Here is an 18,513-nt window from a genome sequence, read left to right as displayed (position 1 = left end):
GTGTTTGTTCCGGGTTTTGGAGATGGTATGCAGGCTGGTCAATGCAGTATGGTGCTAGGCCAAGGGATGAGTGAGGCCAGAAATTTAGTTGCACTCCACAGGGAGGAAAAGGCATCTTTTCCTAAATTGTGTGAAGGCACACTGTAGGCTACCAGTCCTGAATGTGGGCAAATGCACAAAGACAAGGTGTGTTCTGAAAACTGTTAGCTCTGGCAACCATTAGCTCAGAATTGCTAGTGTAAAAGCACAGAATGAGAGGTGTTAAGTATGGACAGGACAGGCCCGGTCATGAAAGGCTTTGTCTATGATCACAAATGCTAGTAGTGGTAACGTTGGGGATGGGACCTTGGTGTCTTTCTTCCATACCATTACTCTTTTGCATCACCAAATTGCCTCTAACTGGGCACTGAACTCTCTGCTGGTTGCTGATGAGGATACAGTGAGGAATATGCACAAGGCCTTGCCCTGGGGCTTACAATCAGGGAAGAGTGCGCCACCTATGGACGAAGAGTAATAATAATACAATAAAATGTGACAAATAGCAAATAAGGGGAGAAGGAGCACAGGTCACGAACTCAACACCCAAAATTGTATAGCCACTTTGGAAGACAGTTTTGGAAATTGCAGATGTGATTTGCCTCAGGCCACATGCCCTAAGCCAGATTCAAGGTCAGGGCTGTCTGACGTCAAAGCCTTAAAAATGCTCACACTTTTTGACTCAACAATTCTGCTTCTAAGACTATATCCTAGGGAAATAAGTGAAGGTATGTGCAACGATTTAGCTATAAAGATGGTCTGTGAAAATTTTTTTATAACACCAATTTTTTTAAAGAAAAAGAAACAATCTAACTGTCCAACAAAAGTGATTGGATAGGTGTATTATAAATGATGGAATATAAAATAGCTATTAAAATGATGTTTTAAAAGTATACTTATTAATAGGGAAAAAAGACATGTTATTGGATTAGATAAGCAGATTAAACCACATACTGCATAGTACTATTTTTTTTTTAACCCTCACCCAAGGATATGTTTATTGAATCTTTAAACAAATATTTTTAAAAATATTTATTTATTTATTTACTTATTTAAGAGAGGGGAAAGGAGGGAGAAGAGGGAGAGAAACAATGATGTGAGAGAGAAACATTGATTGGACACAGAAATCAAACTTGCAACCTCTCACTTTGTGGGACACTGACCAACCAACTAACCATACCAGTCAGGGCTATTTACCGATTTTTTAGAGAGGGAGGAAGAGAAAGAGGGAGAGAAACATCGATGTGAGAGAGAAACATTGATCAGTGATCTCCCATACGTGCCTAGGAAGGATAAAGCTATGTTTGCTGAGACCCCCCCTGCTTTTGTAACCTGCTAAGGTCCAGTGCCATCCAGAGTGGACATTGCTCTGGGAGACGTTCTGCTCATACGATATGATGATGAACTACCCCAATTGTTAATGACTAAACAGAACTCTAGTGATGTGCCAGTATCTCTAACTCTTAATTTTCAGGCTAAATTTGTTACATAGGATATCATTTGGGAAGGAATTTCTGAGAACTGATTTCTACTGTGACTTCAAACCATGTGGGGTCCAGCTCCCAAAAGACTGATGACTGCGTAACTGCAAGTCTTGTTGATCAAATGTTCAGAGAAGTCTCTGGTTATAACTGACGACATATAATGGCAGCGCGCCCAACATACCACAGTGTGCTATGCACAAACACATACCACCCTTGTTTTTGTGGATGGAAATGGGTCCCTGAGGGGATTAAAAGAGTGGGCATCACATGGTGGATGTGAGTTCCCCTGCAGAATGGCCCCAGCCCGAGATAACGAAGGCTGTGAGAGGCCTGTGACATACGCAGACTAAACTACGTGGAGGTGTGACTACCACTCATCTGACCCCACCAGGAGGGATCCAGCACTTTTGGGTATAAAACACGTGTCCTAACTGCACTTGGGCCATTACTTTAGTACACAATGGCATCATCACACATGGTGGATTAGAAAACTGGCCCATAAGAGAAAAGATGCTTAGGGGAGATAGGTGCCAGTCTAGGTATCCTAGGACAAGTGGAGTTTACTTTTAAGGAAGAGCAGCATTCAGAGGAAAAGATTTATTAACTGGACTAGGCAGATTAGAGGGAGATCTTTTCAGGAGGTAGGCAAATGATGGGACTTAGGCTGGAAGGATAGTCAGACCTAGTCAACAATTAATGCTGGACAGAGCCAGAACCCAGGGTTGGGAAAGGGCTTGTACTATATAACCCAACAGAATCTCTCAACCATTTTAATACAAATGGAGGTTAAGGTGGCTCTCGATCCTAACTGTTAAGGATTAAGAGGCACACCTATGGGGATGTTATAGACTTGCAAACTTACAAGAGTTCTCTGGAACACTTGTCTCACCCCAAGTAGGTCAAAATAAAACATAGCCTGTAGTACAGTTAGTGAGGATAAAGACTATTCTAAATCTCACTCGTGGAATGGAAACCAGTCCTAGGTAAGCCTGTGAGATAAGGTCGGATGATGCTTGGCTTTGTCCCCAGTTAACTTGGAACCCAGAAATAATGAGTCATGGCCAGTTTTGATGACTCCTATTCTTAGCAGTTATTCAGTGGGCAAAGGTAGATTCTGATAGTAAGAAAGCAAATACCTGTAATTTTTACTGTTTTGAAACTGAGTTGTACCTTGATCATACTGCAATAAGGTGTAACATTGGTGGTGTTAGTAAGATTCGACTACCTCATGTAAATAAATCTTATGATAATACTCATACTGATGATCAAATGTATTGGGAATTGCATTAAAGACTTGTCAGATGTAATACCTATGGAAAATTTTTGACCTGAGCAAGAACTGGATCGACCTAACCATCAGCTGATTTCTGTACTAAATATTTTTGCACAAGCTTATTATAAGGTACAAATAGCAGTAGATCAAGGTGGGAAAAGAATAATCATATTAGTACTAGAATATAAAAATATATGTAATGACTTTATAGAACATATTAGCTGTTTCTTTTCATCTATCCCTGTCCCACACTGGCTTCTCTAAATGTTAGGCATATTAGTGTTAGTACAATTGCTGTATTTAGTCTGTAAATGCTACACCAAATGTGAATGCTCTGACAGAAATGATCATTTTGTTGTCACAGTTTATGACCAGAATTCCTATTCAATATCATGCTGGAAGTCCTAGCTAGTATCTTAATAAGGTATGAAAATAAATAAAAGGCCTACAAATTGGGAAGGAAGAAATAAAGCTGTCTTTGTCTGAAGATAACATGATTGTCTATGAAAAACACCAAGGAATCTACAAAAAGTTTCTCAGAACTACTAAGTGAGTTTAGCGAGGCTGTAAGATACAAGACCAATATTCAAAAAGCAATCATATTTTCACATATCAACAATAAGCAATTGGAATTTGAAATTTAAAAAAATACAATTTATAATAGCTTACCCTGTTCCATTAAGTTATTAATGGGTATTAGTATTAATAACTTAGGTATTAATGTAACAAACTGTGTGCAGCATCTGAATTCTGAAAACTACAAACTGCTGATAAATCATCAAAAAATTAAATAAAAAAACAAAGAATTAAAGATGTAAATAAATGGAGAAATAATATATTACCTTTGTGGATTGAAAAATTAATATTGTAAAGATGTCAAGTTCTCTCTAATTTGATTTATAGAGTCAATACATCCTCAATCGAAATGACAGCAAGCTTTTTTTTTAAGTGTATGCATGAGCATTAACATTTTTTTATTTTATTAAAGATTTTTATTTATTTATGTTTAGAGAGAGGGGAAGGAAGGGAGAAGTACAGGGAGAGAAGCATCAATGTGTGGTTGCCTCTTGCACGCTCCTCACTGGAGACCTGGCCCGCAACCCAGGCCTGTGCCCTGACTGGGAATCCAACCTGTGACCCTTGGCTTTATGGGCCGACACTCAATCCACTGAGCCACACCAGCCAGGGCTCACAGCAGGCTTTTTTTTTTTTTTTTTTTTAACTTACATATTGTTTATTTCTAGAAGTTTCTTTTAAAAAATTTTAAATATATATTTTATTGATTATGCTACTACAGTTGTCCCATTTTTTTCTACCCTTTATTCCCCTCCACCGTATACCGCCCCACTCCCCAGCATTCCTCTACCTCTTTAGTTCATGTGCATGAGTTGTACATATAAGTTCTTTGGTTTTTCCATTTCCTATACTATTCTTAACCTCTCCCTGCCTATTTTGTACCTACTGCTTATCCTCCAGCAGGCTTTTCTTAATTTAAATTTTAATTTTTTTTTGTAGAAGTCAGCAAGTGAATGCTAAAATTTATATGGAAAAGAAATGGAACTGAAAGGAACTAAAAAAAGGCCAACAGTTGGAAAAATCATAATAGCCAATTTCAAGACTTATTAGGAAGCTACAGTAATTAAGACAGTGTTGTTAGCAAAAGTATAGACACGCAGGCCATTGGAGCAAACAGGGAGCTCAGAAGTGAACTCATGGGAAGATTATCCACTAATTTTTGACCAAGAGTCAAAGGCAACTCAATGAAGAAAGAAACTTCAACAAATGGTGCTGGAACAATTGGATATTTATGTGTAAAAACAAAAAATTCACATTTCTCATATACAAGACTAATGGCTCAATTTAAAAAATATTGTTAAATTTAAAAAGTAAAACTTTAAAACATCTAGGAGAAAATACAGGAGAAAATCTGTGTGGCCTTGGGTTTGGTGATAAGTTTTCAGGTATTACAAGAATAAAATTGATGAATTGGACCTTTTCAAAGTTAAAAACTTCTGCTCTGTGACAGATATGTTGACAGAATGAAAAGACAAACCACAGGCTAGGAGAAAATATTTGCAAATCACATATATGTGATAAAAGACTTGTATCTAGATTACATAAAGAATTCTTAAAACTGAATAAGAAAACAAATGACCCAATTTAAAATGGGCAAAATATCTGAAAAGACACTTCAGCAAGTAAGATATATAGATGGCAAATAAACATATGAAAATATGGCCAACATCATTTGTCATTAGAGAACTGCAAATTAAAATGACAGTAAGGTACCACCTAAACAAAAATAAGACTGCCAAGTGCCGTGGAGCTGCAGGAACTTTCCCTGCTGGTGGGACTGCAAAATGGTATCACCGCTTCGGAGGAAAGCTGGGCAGTTTTTAATCCTGAGAAAACATTAGACAAACCCAAATGGAGAGACATTCTATAAAATAACTAACCAATACTTCTCAGAACTGCCAAGGTCATGAAACACAAGAAAAGGCAGAAACTGTTACAGGTCAGAGAAGACTAAAGATCATGACCACTGAACAGAATGTGGTGTCCTGGTTCGGATCCTGAAACAGAAAAAGGGCATCAGGGAAAAAACTGGTGAAATCTCAACAGAGTCTGTAGTTTAGTTAATTAGCATTTTAACAATGTTAATTTCTTGGTTTTGACTAATGTACTGTGATCATGTAAGGTATTAACATTAAGGGAAGCTGGGTGGAGGATTTATTAAAACTCTCTCTGCTATCTTTGCAACTTTTCTGTAATTCTAAAATTATTCCAGAGCAAACAATTGATTAAGAAAAGAAGCTCCACAGAGAAATACACCCATTAAAGTGGCTAATATTAAAATGACTGAAATACCAAGTTTTGATGAATATGTTAAGTAATGGAACTCTCATGCATTGCATGCAGGATTGTATATTATTTCCATCATTTTAGAAATAAATGTTTTAGTGGGAGGTGGAAGATAGGACAGATGTTGTTTAAGGGTATAAACTTCCAATGAGTACTAAATAAGTCCTAGAGATTTAAAGCACAGTACAGTGAATACAGACAACAATGTTGTGTTACCATCATCAAACTTGCCAAGAGACTAGAACTCAGTTACTCCAGCCACTTAAAGAAAGGATATGTATGTAACATGATAGAAGTGCTAATTATCACTACAATGACAATCCTATGTATCAAATTAACATGCTGCACACCTTATATTTACACATGATACATGTCAGATATATTTCAACTAAAAATGTGTCAGCAATATTTACTAAAACTATATATTTCTGCCTTGTGATTTAGCAATTCTACTTCTGGGTATATACTCAAGAGGAGTGAGTACAGATGTCTATAAAAGGACATGTACAAGAATGTTTGTAATAATTTATACATAACTGCTCTAAATTCAAAACAGCCTTTAAAGTGGGAAGAACTAGGAGAACAGAAAATTGAATTTAGGTATATTCATACAGTAGAACACTACATAGCAAAATTTTTAAAGGAAAGCAAACTACTGGTACTGGCAACAACCAGGATACATCTAAAAACAAAAAAAAATTACATTGGCCCCGGCTGATGTGGCTCGGTGGATTGAGTACCCGCCTGTGAACAGGAGGGTTCACTGGGTTGATTTCAGGGTGGGGCACATGCCTGGGCTGTGGGCTAGGTCCCTGGTTAAGGAGTGTGAGAGGCAACCAATTGATGTACCTCCCACACATTGCTGTTTCTCTCCCCCTCTTTCTTCCTCCCTTCCCCTCTCTCTAAAAATAAATAAATAAATTCTTTAAAAAAATAAAGAAATTTAATGCAATCTCAATACAAATACCAATAGGAGTTCTTTGTGGGGGGGAGGTGTGAGGGGAGGTTCTAAATAAGCTGATTTTAAAGTTCATGTGGAATAAGAAATAAAATATAGTTAGGAAAATTTTGACAAAGAAGATTAAAAGGAGCCCTAATAGATATTAAAATATAAAGCTAAAATAGTTGAAAGACTGTGTTGCTAGCAAATTAAAAAGACAGAAGGAAGAGAATTGAAAATCCAGAAGTAAATTCAAATTCATATACAAATTTGACTTACAATTGCAGCATTTCAAATTAGTGAAGAAAAATTTATTATTCAATAAATGATTTGGGATAACAACATAACATTAGGAAATTGTCCAGTAGAAAAATAGGAGGAGGTATGAATAATTAGTGGAACATAAATTACAAATAACTCTTTAACATAGGAAAATATGCACACACGGTGAAATAAAAAACTTCCCTCACAATAAGAAGTGCAAAGAAAGGTTACACTGGGGTCACATTTTTCACCTTTCAGAACTGGCAAAGATCAAACTGCTGAATAGCACAGAGATGCTGGTGTTTGCATGTGACAATGGACACTTAAACATTTCTGACATTCACTCTATTTGGAGAGCAGTTTGGTAATATTTATCAAGATAAAATATATGTACCCACCATTTTACTTCCAGCAAGATTTTTGATGGCAATACTCTCACATGTGCAAAACCACACAGATTATTATTATGGAATGTTTGTAAAAGATTGGAAATGAATTTAAAATCTTCAAAGGGTTCTAGTTAAATGATGCAGCCATATAATGAGACACTACACAGATATAAAAATTAGGGAGGAAGTTTTGTGATACTGATATGGAATTATGGCCAAACTATTTTATTTTGACAAATGAAAAAGGTAAGGGGAAGAATAGGCAGAGAACATGCTACCACTGGCAGGAAAAAAAGAGGAATGAAATACATGTGTATACATATTTTTGAATATGCACAAGTTACCTCTGGGAAAGCATCAGAAACAGTCGCACTGGTTGCTTCCAGTGGGAGGGCCATGGTGGCTGAGGGACAGGGGTGAAGAGACATTTCCCTGTTTACTCTTTGATGCTTTTTGAATTTTGAACCACATGAATAACTTACTTGCTCCAAAAGAGGAAACAGATAAAATTAAAACTAAAAAAAGGGAGGGAAAGCTGACTTACTGTGATTTACTCAAGTCGGGGTTTGTTTTTCTCTCGTAAAAAGAAACCCAAGCTGTGGGTGGGTTCCACTCTTCAAGGATGCCTCCTGAATGAGGTTCTTGCTTTTCTTCCAGGATCTCCATCCTCAGAGGACTGGCTTTGTATCTCCATGGCTGTTTCCTCCTGCTGGTAAGATGGCTGCCCCAGCTCAGGCTGATGTCCTCAGACAAACATCCCCCAAACAAGAAAGGAAGTACAAGGAAAACCACAAACTTTTTCCTCAAAATGCTTTTTGCCCTAAGAACGAGACTTCCCTGCCCATGTCATTGGCCTGAAAAGGATCCCGGGCTCCGTCCTAAACCAATTCCTGGCCAAGGGCAATGGATTTTACTGGCTCCTGGGACTGGAGGAAGGGCCTCCCGATACCATGGAGTATCTGCGTCGGTACAGAAATGGGGTTCTGTTCCTGGGAAAAGTGTGGAAGTCTGTTGGGTAGGTCACAGGAAGAGTCCATCACAGCTGTCAACGTGAACCACTCCATCTTTTAAAAAAATCTTTTGTTACCCCAGGCATACATACCACCATGTCCCACTGCCGCCACACTATACATAATTATGTCCCTCTCTCTTCTGGATTGCTGTCCTCCTCTCCTTACTGGCCTCCCTGCACCCACATTGACACTGGGCGGATGCAGTATTGGTTTTTTCCTCCATGTGGTATAGGAGTGGGATTCTCAAAAATGATATATGAAAGACTACCTAGATTCAGGCTTAATTATCCTATCGTTAACTACTATTGTATCTGGTTCCATCTTTTGAAGACAACTGTCAAGAGTCTGTCTTCATTGACTCTTCTATCAGCTTTCATTCTAGACAGGAGCTCCTCTCAATATAAAGCATGCTCCTGGAGGCTGTATTAACTCAGCACTGGCTAAATACTCATGGGCAGTGTTAGGGGCTGCTGAATTCTGTCTCCCACAATTCATGCGTTCAAGTTCTAACCCTCTATGCCTCAGAACATGGCCTGTATGTGGAGATAGGGTCTTTAAAGAGATAATTAAATTACAATAAGGTTATTAGGGTGGGCCCTAATCCAGTATGACTGGTGTCCTTATGAGAAGAGAAGATTGGAACACCAACACACACAGAGAGGAGACCTTGCGAAGATCTAGGGAGAAGACCGCCATCAGCAAGCCAAGGAGAAAGGCCTCCTCAGGAGAAACCAACTCTGCTGACACCTTGATCTTGGACTTCCAGCTTCCGGAACTGTGAGAAAATAACATTTTGTTGTTTAAGCCCTCCCAATGTGCAGTACTTTGTTACGGCAGCCCTAGCAAATTACTACAGGCAGATATAATCCTCATTTTGAATGATGTTACATAGGACTGTGCCTTAGCACCTCTTCTTTAAAATGTTTTCCCTTTTATTTTGCTGCAAATGTATAACATTTGTTTTTTATCTAAACACATTGCAACAATCGTTAAGGACTCACGTTGTCTGGCTCTAGTCTCCTGCAAATCAGGAGGATTTAACTCTCTCAAGATACAGCTTGCCATTATTTACTTCTCAACCAAGGAAGCTGGACTGAATATTTTCATGGTCAACCTTAAATAACCCATCCCTTCACTTGGATCAGATGGCTCCTGCAGTATGTGTTTTATAGCCACACCATCCTGACAAGCCCTAGCAACAGAGTTCTTCACATTAGACCCAGATGGTGGCCTTTTATGGAAGGAGCAGTCAGCCGGCAGCCGTCCTGCTCATGATCCTTCAGGCTCAGGTCGTCTCTATTGGGCATCATGGTAAATAAATGCTTGGGGCCCAGACATTTACTAATAAGAGAGCTTGAGGGGATTTAAAGTTCTTTTGGGCAAGAAATAAAATAAGACAACAATAAGTAAACAAAGTTAAAACCATGAGTGCTCCTTCTGAGAGAAAGGAGGCCAGCCTAGATCTCAGCTCCCACAGGATGGGGATTTGGCCTCTCACATTCTATGTCTCAAGTCATATTTTTCCCTTCAATCAAATTCCTTGCAGACCACTTTTCCACTCACTCTCCATTGTGGCTGTGAGACTCGATGCCCGTGGAACATGCAGGAAGTCTGGTTCTTTAAGAAAACCAGCCCATTTTACTTGTGCAAAGAAATTCTGGAAGGGTGTGGTATGTGGAGCTTTTCCCCGAAGCCTCTGGAGCCCGACTAGCGAGGTGCGAACCCCAGCTTTGCCATTTGCGGTTGCACTGGGGGCATGCCTTGCCCTCTCTCTGCCTCGGCTTCCTTAGTCGTTAAATGGGAATACTGGTAATGTCTAGCTCATGGGGATGTGGTGAGGTCGACATACATTATTATCGTAAAGCATTTAAACGCTACCTGGCTTGTTTTCAGTGATCACTGGCTAATCCTATTATTAACTGAATCACATATTGAAATACTTTTGTGGGATTACATTTTAATGTTTGGACCTTTGCCTTTGACATTGCCCAGTGGAAGAGTATTTCTATGTGAATCCCCAGAAAATAAATTATCTAGGTCTCAGTCTCCACTTTATTTGCATGTGGTTACAATTTATAAATACACTTGCCATTTTCCTCCCCCTCTGAAACTCTTCCTTCACCTAGAAACCCTACCCCAAACCCCAGTTTTTAATGACTCCCTTTCTTCTCTAGGAGGGGAATGGTGGTCCTCCATGCAACTCCATCTTCATCCCGGGTCTACCTCAGTCCATATGAAATGTGGGTCCTTGAAGTGCCTCCGAAGCTTGAGGATGAGCGCCATGAATCTGTTAGAGGTCCCAGTGATGTCCTTGCAAGTGACCGTGCAGCTGGCTCCCTTCTGTGCCATGCTTTGGGTGCAGAGTGCCATGGTGGGCAGCAGCAGGCATCATACGCTCTGCCTGTGCCTGAAGCTGAGCTGGTACAGCCCCAGTGGGCAACGGGGTCTGCAAAGAAGTCTCAGGCCTGCTCAGGCGGCGGTGAGAGTCCAGTGATGGGCACTGTACCCAGCCAGTGCCTGGCCCTGCTCTCGAAGACGTGTCTGAGGCCCAGCCCCTTGGGGTTTGCCTCTCATGGGGCTCTACCCAGACCCTCCGTCAAACCTGTGCGGGTAGGGCAGCCACCGTGAGAAGGTGCTCTTATGCCTCCCTCCTCTTGGCTTCTTTCAGACACCATGAAGCATGGGTGACAAATTGGGTCCTTGGCCCTGTTAGAGGGCATGGCACCCCAGTGTCTCTGTCTCGGCCAGGTGCCAAGCTTTGCCATCTTCCTGGTAGGGTGTAGAGAGCCCGGGAGGACCAGGGGCACCCTCCTCAGGGATGGGGTAGGGAGGCTCTGGGGGAGCAGGGGGGTCTCCGGGGCCCCGTGCTCCACCCAGTACTGGTCCATTGTAGATGTAGATGTTGCCGGTGACAGTCACAGACCCGCCAGTGACATGAATGCCATTGGTACCTGTGGAAAGGGAGGCAGAGTGAGAGGGGCTGAGGGCGCAGTGTTGAGGGGGAAGGCCCGTGTGCCCCTGCAGCGCTTCCCCTGCTTCCTGAAGGCCCTCGTTCTTCTGCCTTCTCCCTTTCCTCTCTGTTTCCACTCCCATTTGCAACTGGCTCCTTGAGCTCTGCATTCATGCCTGTTTCTGGGTTTTTCAGTCTCTTCCTTTCTAGCTGGGATACTCTGGCTGGCTGTCAGAGTCCTGTTTTGCCTCCGTTTAGTCTTCTCATTTCTGTCTGGCTCCCACCCGCTCCCCCTGCCCACCGTCCTTCCGACCCCACCGCCCCCTCCCACTCTTCCCCCTGCTCACCGTGGGCCATCTGGCCTTGCTCTGGGGGCTCAGCCTCCAGCTCCCTGGCCTGGCTCAGGGGGCTCTGCTGTTGGAGAGCATCTACCTCCAAACCTGGGGATGTCGGGGGCCAGGCCGGGGCTGGGGGCAAGTCTCCAGGGATGGGCAGAAGTGGCTTTACAAGGTCGGGAAAATGTGGGTTGACGCCGGGCGGCTCCCAGTTTCCATCAGTAATATTGGATTCCTCTCCCTGCAGAAGAGGACCAGAGAATCAACCAATGACGTGGGCCTCAGACCCCATCTTTCTTTAATTCCCACCGCTGACCCCAGCAGAGGCAGCCGGGGTTGTCCCCTGCTCCTCCTCCTGCTCCCTGCCGCAGGCCTTTTTCCGTTCTTGCTTCCTGGAACCTTTCCCCATATACCTTGCTGCCTTCATTTCTTCAGCTCTCTGCTCAAATACTGGCTCAGTAGAGAGGCCCTCTCTGTCCGCTGTCTAAGATAATATGCCCCCATCCTCTGCCACTGTCACTCACCGCTCCCCAGCCTGCTTTTTTTTTTATCAGTTATCACCACCTGATACATATTTACTTAACTTGATTCTCGCTCCAGTGGCATGTAACTCAGGGAGGGCAGTTACTTTGTTTTACTCACTGCTATATCCCCAGGCCTAGAACAGTGCCTGGCATATGTATGCTCGAAAGTCATTCTTTGAATGAATGAGTGAATGTTGAAGCCTGCACACTCTTTTCCTGCCTAGCCCCGTGTTGTTCACTCTCCTTTCCTGCCCCTCCTGCTGCCTCCTCAGCCTTCCTCCTTACCTCTGGACGCCTCTTGAGCAGGAATCCTGCAATGAAAATGAAATGGGTGTCGGGCCTCTGGCAGACCTCAGGCCCCCAGCCTTTTACCCTCCACACCCCACCACAACGTGTTGCTGCCCAGCCTGGGGCCCCCCAAGGAACAGGCTATCGTTCCTCTTATCTCCAGCCTCAGAATGGGGGCGCTGGATGGAGATGATGTCTATGCCAGGGGCAGGGCACTGGGAGTCTTGAGGATGTGGGAGGGCAGACAGGTTGTACGGAGGAAGCTGAAGATACCCTCCCACCCCCTCCCCATCCAGGCGGCTGCCCTGCATCCCTGCCTGCATCCGGCCCCTTCCTACTCAGCTTTCTGCAGAGAGAGGGGTGGCTCTTCCAGGTGCAGGCGAGGATGGTGGTGAGGAGCAGCAAGGAGACCAGCGGCAGCATGATGGCCAGCACCAGCATAGTTCCTGCCAGGAGAGCAAACAGGAGACAGCGTGACGGGACAAGAAGGGCAGAGCGGAAGGGAGCAGCTTTCCCCTTTCGGTCTTACTGGACTTCAGAAAGGCAGAATTAGAGACACCTCCCTGGGTTGTGGAGAAGGGGAACTCAGTTGGACTTGGGGGACCTCCTGAGAGCCAGGAGAAACTGTTGTGGATGGAGAGGTTTGGGGCGGTGCAGGTCCCAGCTGCACAAGGACAGGAGCCTGGGCAGTTGATTTTCAAGCACTAGAAGTCAGGGTGGGAGGCCGTTCAGGGAGGGTGGGGCTTGGGGCTGTGAGCGGACTCAGGCCACTGGGTAGAACCATGTTGCTGTGGACTTAACCATCTTACAGAAAGGCCACTGTAGGAACTGAGCGTGGCCCTCTGTACCTGCAGGGTGTTCACAGAGATGGGAGAGTAGGGGAGCCTCCCTTCTGAATTCTGCCTGGGGTTGCCTGGGAGGCTAGGGATTGCAAGGTCTCCACCCCCTTGCAGGGTCCAGGAGGGAGTGGGAACAAGGAGGCTGGGAGTTCGGTTCCTCGGGATGGGGGCAGTGGATAAGTTTTGTCTTTCTACGGGTCTCAGTGCTGCCATCCATAGCATGGAGCTGGCGGTGCCCATCAACCGTGCCTGAGGAAGGTCAGGAAGACGTGGACGTTTGCGTGCTGGCAGTTGGCCCTCTCCAGTCCACCCAAATCTGTGGCTGAAGGGAGTGCAGGATGGGAAGCCTGGGAAGAAATTCTACCTGGAGTCTTAGAGACCTGGGTTCCTGCCCAGCTGTGTGACCTTTTAAGCCATTTCACCTCTTTGAGCATCAGTTTTTATTTTTTCATATATAAAATGAGGGGTTCAGATTCTCTAAAATGCCCATTATATCTGCTATATAGTTAAACATGAATAAGAGGACATGGAAAAATGTGTGTGAAATAGTTGAGTGAAAAAAGCTACAAAATATTGAAATAACACCACTTTTAGAAAAACCTTGCATAGACAGACATACAAAGAAAAATGTTTGTGAGGACCTGTTAAAAAAGTTGTAAAGAGTGGCTGTGCTAGGGGACAGTTCTATGGGTGATGTTTAGTTTAATGTAACTGACTCTTCTAAGATTCTACAGTGCACACGCATTCAAAGGTAGAAGGACCTGAGAACAAGGTGTAACACCAGCTACCACATCTTGGGCAGGTCGCAGAGCCTCAGAGCCTCATTTTCCTTATCCCGTCAGTGAGGACGGCAGGAGAACTACCTCAGAGGGTACATAAGAGGATTAAATGAATTAGGGAAGTCAAGTATTTGCAGAGTCCCTGACAGACTTGCTCTGAGTAAATGAAAGCTAAGATTATACGTATTTGCTAATTTTAAAAAGTTAATAAAATAAACTCTCCTCCAATTAATAATGATTATAATTGTTAGAAACATCCTGTAATTGTCTATTAGGCTAGGAAGCCGGTAACTCCACTGAAAAAAACCCAAAGAAAAGTCAAATGTGGAATTACCTCTCTAACAAGAAAGTGTGTACTCTAAGAAGGAGTACATTCAGTCTAGTAAATGGATTATATGATGGTGATATGCCCAAAATGGCGACAGCGATATCGGTTACATTTATGTATCGGGGTGGGAGTGTGCCTTGGCATCATATTATATGTATCATATGTAACTTCAAATGTGTGATGAGCGTGTGTGTGTGTGTGTGTGTGTGTGTGTGTGTAAGTAAACTGGCCTGGGGACACTCCAATTTCTCTTTGAGGAACTGTTCTTCTTGTCCCCCGTTCTGAGAGGGAAGGATTCATCTTTTCCCCATTTCTTTCAGATGAGAGGAATTCAGGCCTTTCCCCAGACACCCCCACCCTGGGCCCCTCAGCCTGGGCCCCCACCTGGTATCTCCGGGGTCTCTGATGGGTTTCTGCAGATGGTGTCAGACTGGGCGGTGCCTGGTCCTGCCTCTATCAGGCCCTGGTCCTCACACCTGCGGAGAAAAGAGAAGCCCAACTCAAGAGGGCACACCACTGGAAGGGGCAAATGGCAAGGAGGGCCCTAGAGAGCTGAGCGCTGCGGTGGGTTTGTCAGCAGCTGGGGCTTCTGGGAGGGGGGAGGAACACAGCCACACTCACCTGGTGTGGGGCTGGCAGCGGGCGCTGGGGGAGGAGGTATTCTGGAAGTGCCCTTCCTTACAGGGCACACAGGTGTTACCAGCCTGCTCGCCTTCACCTAGCAAGAGAGAGGCAAGGCCAAGCAGGATGAGTGGGCAAAAGGAGCCTCCTGCCCAGCTGTGAGCCTCCTTTATGCCCACCGGATGGGCCCTCTGTGCATACCCAGCCCATTCTGTAGCTGACACCCTTCCTGATCTTCCCCTTGCTGAGTTTCCCCAGGGCCGAGGGGACCCCCGCACTGTCCCTGTCCCTATCCCTGTTCCATTTGTCTGCATATAAATCCCTCCTGAGAGCCTTTCATGGGGAGGGAGAAGAGGCTTTTTATGCCAAAGAGAACTACATGGAGGCTCCCCGGGCACACAGTACTGTGCTCCCTGTTCCCATTCAAGGTCACCTGGCACCCAGCCTCCTCCTTACCTTCTGCCCTTAGTGACCTCTGACCTTTGTGCTCAGCCTCGGTGCCTGGCGGGCAGTCAGAGAGTGGCTCACAGTGTATACACTCCCTGTCCCAAAGGACGCAGAACATTCCTGGCTGGCAATGGCACTGGGTTTTCTGTTTGCTGGTGCAAGGTGCAGTCTCCTCAAAGCCCAGTACTTGTGGGGAGACAAAAGAGCTCAGTGGAGAGGCTGCCCCCCAGGGGACCCCGGCCCTCCACAGGCACACCCCACTCACCCTGATCACAGGGGCGGCACAGCTGGCAGAAGTGGAGATGGTTCCAGTGCTCGTTGTAGGAATTTTCAGGGCACATGGCACAAACTGTGTCCTGGCTGGGGCCACAGTCCGCTGAGACATGAGTGCCTAGAATGTGAATGGGGCAGCTGGAGTGTCAGAGGACTAGGGTTCCACCCTTACTTCTGCCGCTGGCTGTGTGGCCCTGGGCTTGTCCCTCTCTGTGCCTGCCATGAGGATGGCCAGTGTCTCTCACGCAGTCTCTGCCAGCTGGGTTTCCTGGGAGATGGTGTCTACCTTCTTCCTGAGGCAGTGAGGAGTCCCCTGTAACCCGCCACCCTGCCCCAGGCTTCCTCTCGCCATTGCCTCTCACCTGGGGGGCAGCGGGAGCAGCAGGCATGCTGCTTGGGTTCGTAGTACTCCTTTTCCTGGTCCCGGCAGGTTTGGTTCTCCGTGTGGTAGGGGGGCACCTTCAGGGGGAGATGAGCCGACGACGTAAAGGAAGAATTATTCAGGGGCTAGCTGGGGAGGGCAGAGACACCGGAGAGGGAGCTGCCCAGACACCCCTTCCCTATCCAAGCCCACCCCCACCCACCTGCACGGCCCCTCCCTCACCAGTCGGGGCTGGGATGCTGCCAGGAGACCGAAGAGGCCTAGTATGAGTGGCCCCCAGGCCAGGCCACAGGGGGAGGCGGCCCATGGCCGCCGGCGCATGGCGGCCAGTCGACCAGACGGGTGGAGGGCCTGGGAGTAAGGTGGGAGGCCTGGACCTCCTGGGCAGCGGTGGCAGCAGCCTCCGGAGCCCAGGGGCTGGGACAGGACTCAGCCTGATGTGCCCTGGGGGGCCAGAGCCGCCGGGCCTGGCCTGGCCTCCAGGGCTCCAGCGGCTAGGCTCAGGAAGTGGGAGTGGAGCTAGCCAGCCACGGGGCGGGGACAGGGAGCGCTGGGAGCTGGGGCCGCCTGCCTGTCGCAATCGGGAAGAGGAACAGGCTTGGCTGCCCTGCTGCAGGGTGGGAGGGGGCCGCCGGGAAAGCACGTGAGGGCAGCGGGGCCGGAACCCGGCCTCCTCCCTTCTTCGGAAGCCTGAATGGGAGAGGAGGACTGCAGGGACAGGCCGAGCTGGTGGGACAGGGGCAGCAGAGCCAGCGGACAATTCTCAGACGAGCCCCAAGAGGCCAGCTGGGGCAGAGCTGACAGGAAGAGATGGAGTTCAAGACAGAGCCACGTCCAGCCGGGTGCCAGATCTGGAAAATGGAGGGCCTGGGAATGCCAGACACGGAGAGGACAGACACCTAGGAACAGCCAGCTAGGCGCAGCAGCGGGAAACCGGAAGTCCTGGATGGCAACTATCTGGGTTCCTGGGTTTCTGCCCTGTTGTATGGCTTTTTAAGATAAATTACAAAGGAATAATAAGCCAACCAGTCCACACACTGATGGTCACAGGTCACATACAAGGCACTCCAGAGGGTGCAGCCCCTGCTTCCCTGTCCTTAGAGAAGGGGGGGGGGGGGGGCTGGGTAGACTGAGTTTCCAATGCGCAGGGCGGCCGCAGCTGCGCTGGAGTTGGCCTGCCACGGCCCTCCGTCCCAGCTTCTTCACCCAGGAGCCTGCGGATCCCTTTGAACTGAAGGGAGCACCCAATCTAGCCCCCTTACCTAAAGGATGAGAATACCAAGACTCAGGTAGAAAAGACCAGAATTCTAGGGAGGCTCAGTTCAAGTGGCTGACGCTTTCTTTCACACTATTTCTCTACAACCCATTCACAGTGCCCGTGGAGTGACTGGCAGTTGCCTCTCTCCTCCCTGCCCCTCTTATGTCAGGCTCTCCGGTCTCCAAGATTCCGTGCTCCTGGCTAAGTCCCACCTGTCCTCAAGGTTCCTCGGGGGCCTGCCCACCCCAAGCTGCACAGCCCCCACGCAGACTGCACCCGGGCACCTGCTGCTGACAGGCTCACGATCTTCCTGTGAGCTCTGTGATGGCCTGGGCTGAATCTTTAAGTCTGGATTCCCAGTGTTTAGCATACAGTCTGACACAGACTGCATGTCCAGTACATATTTACAGAATAAAGGAACGATGCCTTGTCCATGTCACATGGCCAGTCCAGGGCTACCCATTTCTGGGTCCCAGCTCATCCCAGCAACCACATTGCCTCCTTGTGATTCAGGGGTGCCTCCCTTAGTGTGAGGGGCTGACTTACTCTCTTGATATAGGTCACCTGGGCACTGTCCCCATCCCCCACCCCGGGGAGCCCAGTTCAGTGCTCATCCTTACCCTGGTTGGTCTGACTGGCTGCACAGGCTCCAGGTGATGGATCTGGGGAGCCCTGGTGCAGGAGCGTGTCTGAGAAGGAGGGTTTACCCAGGGTGAAGGGGCCTGCCTGCCCTTTAGACATTCCACACTCCTCTCCTCTGCAGGCCTGGGAGCTGCACTCTGCTGCCTTTATACAACAGTCCAAGGCTTCCTGGAAGGAGAAGAAATATCAGGACAGTGTGCACTCTTCAGGGTTGCAGCGATTTCCAGGTCAAGGGAATTGGGGGCTGGGGCTGGACTATCACTGAGCTCTTAAGTGCATAAAGGTACTTGTGAGGGTAGTGGCCTTAGATCCGTTTTTCTCTTTTTTCATTTGACCTTTTATTGTGGACATTCACATGTAAGTATACATACAGAAAAGGAGAGAAAATAGTATTGTGAATTCCCAGCTTCCACTCAGGGCCAATCTTATTCTTCCATACAATTCTCCCTGAGTCACCTAATGTCCCCTAATTATTTTGAAGAAAATCCCAGACATAGGTCATTTCATTTGAAAATATTTCAGGACTTTAAATGGCAGCAACTCTTTTTCTTTTGAGGTACAGCATATAAACAATGGAGTGAAGGAA

General features: G+C 46.2%; 2 protein-coding genes across 2 annotated transcripts in view; one reads left to right on the top strand and one right to left on the bottom strand.

Moving 5' to 3' along the window:
* Window positions 1–8,103, top strand: part of VAMP1 (vesicle associated membrane protein 1) — a 53,424-nt gene extending 45,321 nt beyond the window's left edge. Inside the window, exon 5 of the mRNA XM_054574710.1 lies at window positions 7,906–8,103. Coding sequence (XP_054430685.1) covers window positions 7,906–7,964 — 59 coding nt within the window. The 3' untranslated portion in view covers window positions 7,965–8,103. The remainder of the gene's footprint in view (window positions 1–7,905) is intronic.
* Window positions 8,104–9,644: 1,541 nt separating this feature from the next.
* LTBR (lymphotoxin beta receptor) lies at window positions 9,645–16,537 on the bottom strand. The gene is made up of 10 exons (XM_054574707.1): window positions 16,250–16,537; window positions 16,008–16,104; window positions 15,638–15,763; window positions 15,406–15,558; window positions 14,926–15,022; window positions 14,689–14,780; window positions 12,697–12,804; window positions 12,356–12,381; window positions 11,559–11,787; window positions 9,645–11,212 (listed from the first exon to the last, which is right to left on the bottom strand). The coding sequence occupies exons 1-10, from the start codon at window positions 16,346–16,348 to the stop codon at window positions 10,971–10,973; spliced, it is 1,269 nt and encodes a 422-aa protein (XP_054430682.1). The 5' UTR covers window positions 16,349–16,537; the 3' UTR covers window positions 9,645–10,970.
* Window positions 16,538–18,513: the final 1,976 nt, after the last annotated feature.

This window comes from Pteronotus mesoamericanus, unplaced genomic scaffold (assembly GCF_021234165.1).
Source record: "Pteronotus mesoamericanus isolate MK-2021 breed Mesoamerican mustached bat unplaced genomic scaffold, CSHL_Meso_final contig_263, whole genome shotgun sequence".
Classification (NCBI taxonomy): Eukaryota; Metazoa; Chordata; class Mammalia; order Chiroptera; family Mormoopidae; genus Pteronotus; species Pteronotus mesoamericanus.
The sequence above is the reverse complement of the archived record's forward strand: the minus strand, read 5'-3'. Positions and strand labels throughout refer to the sequence as shown.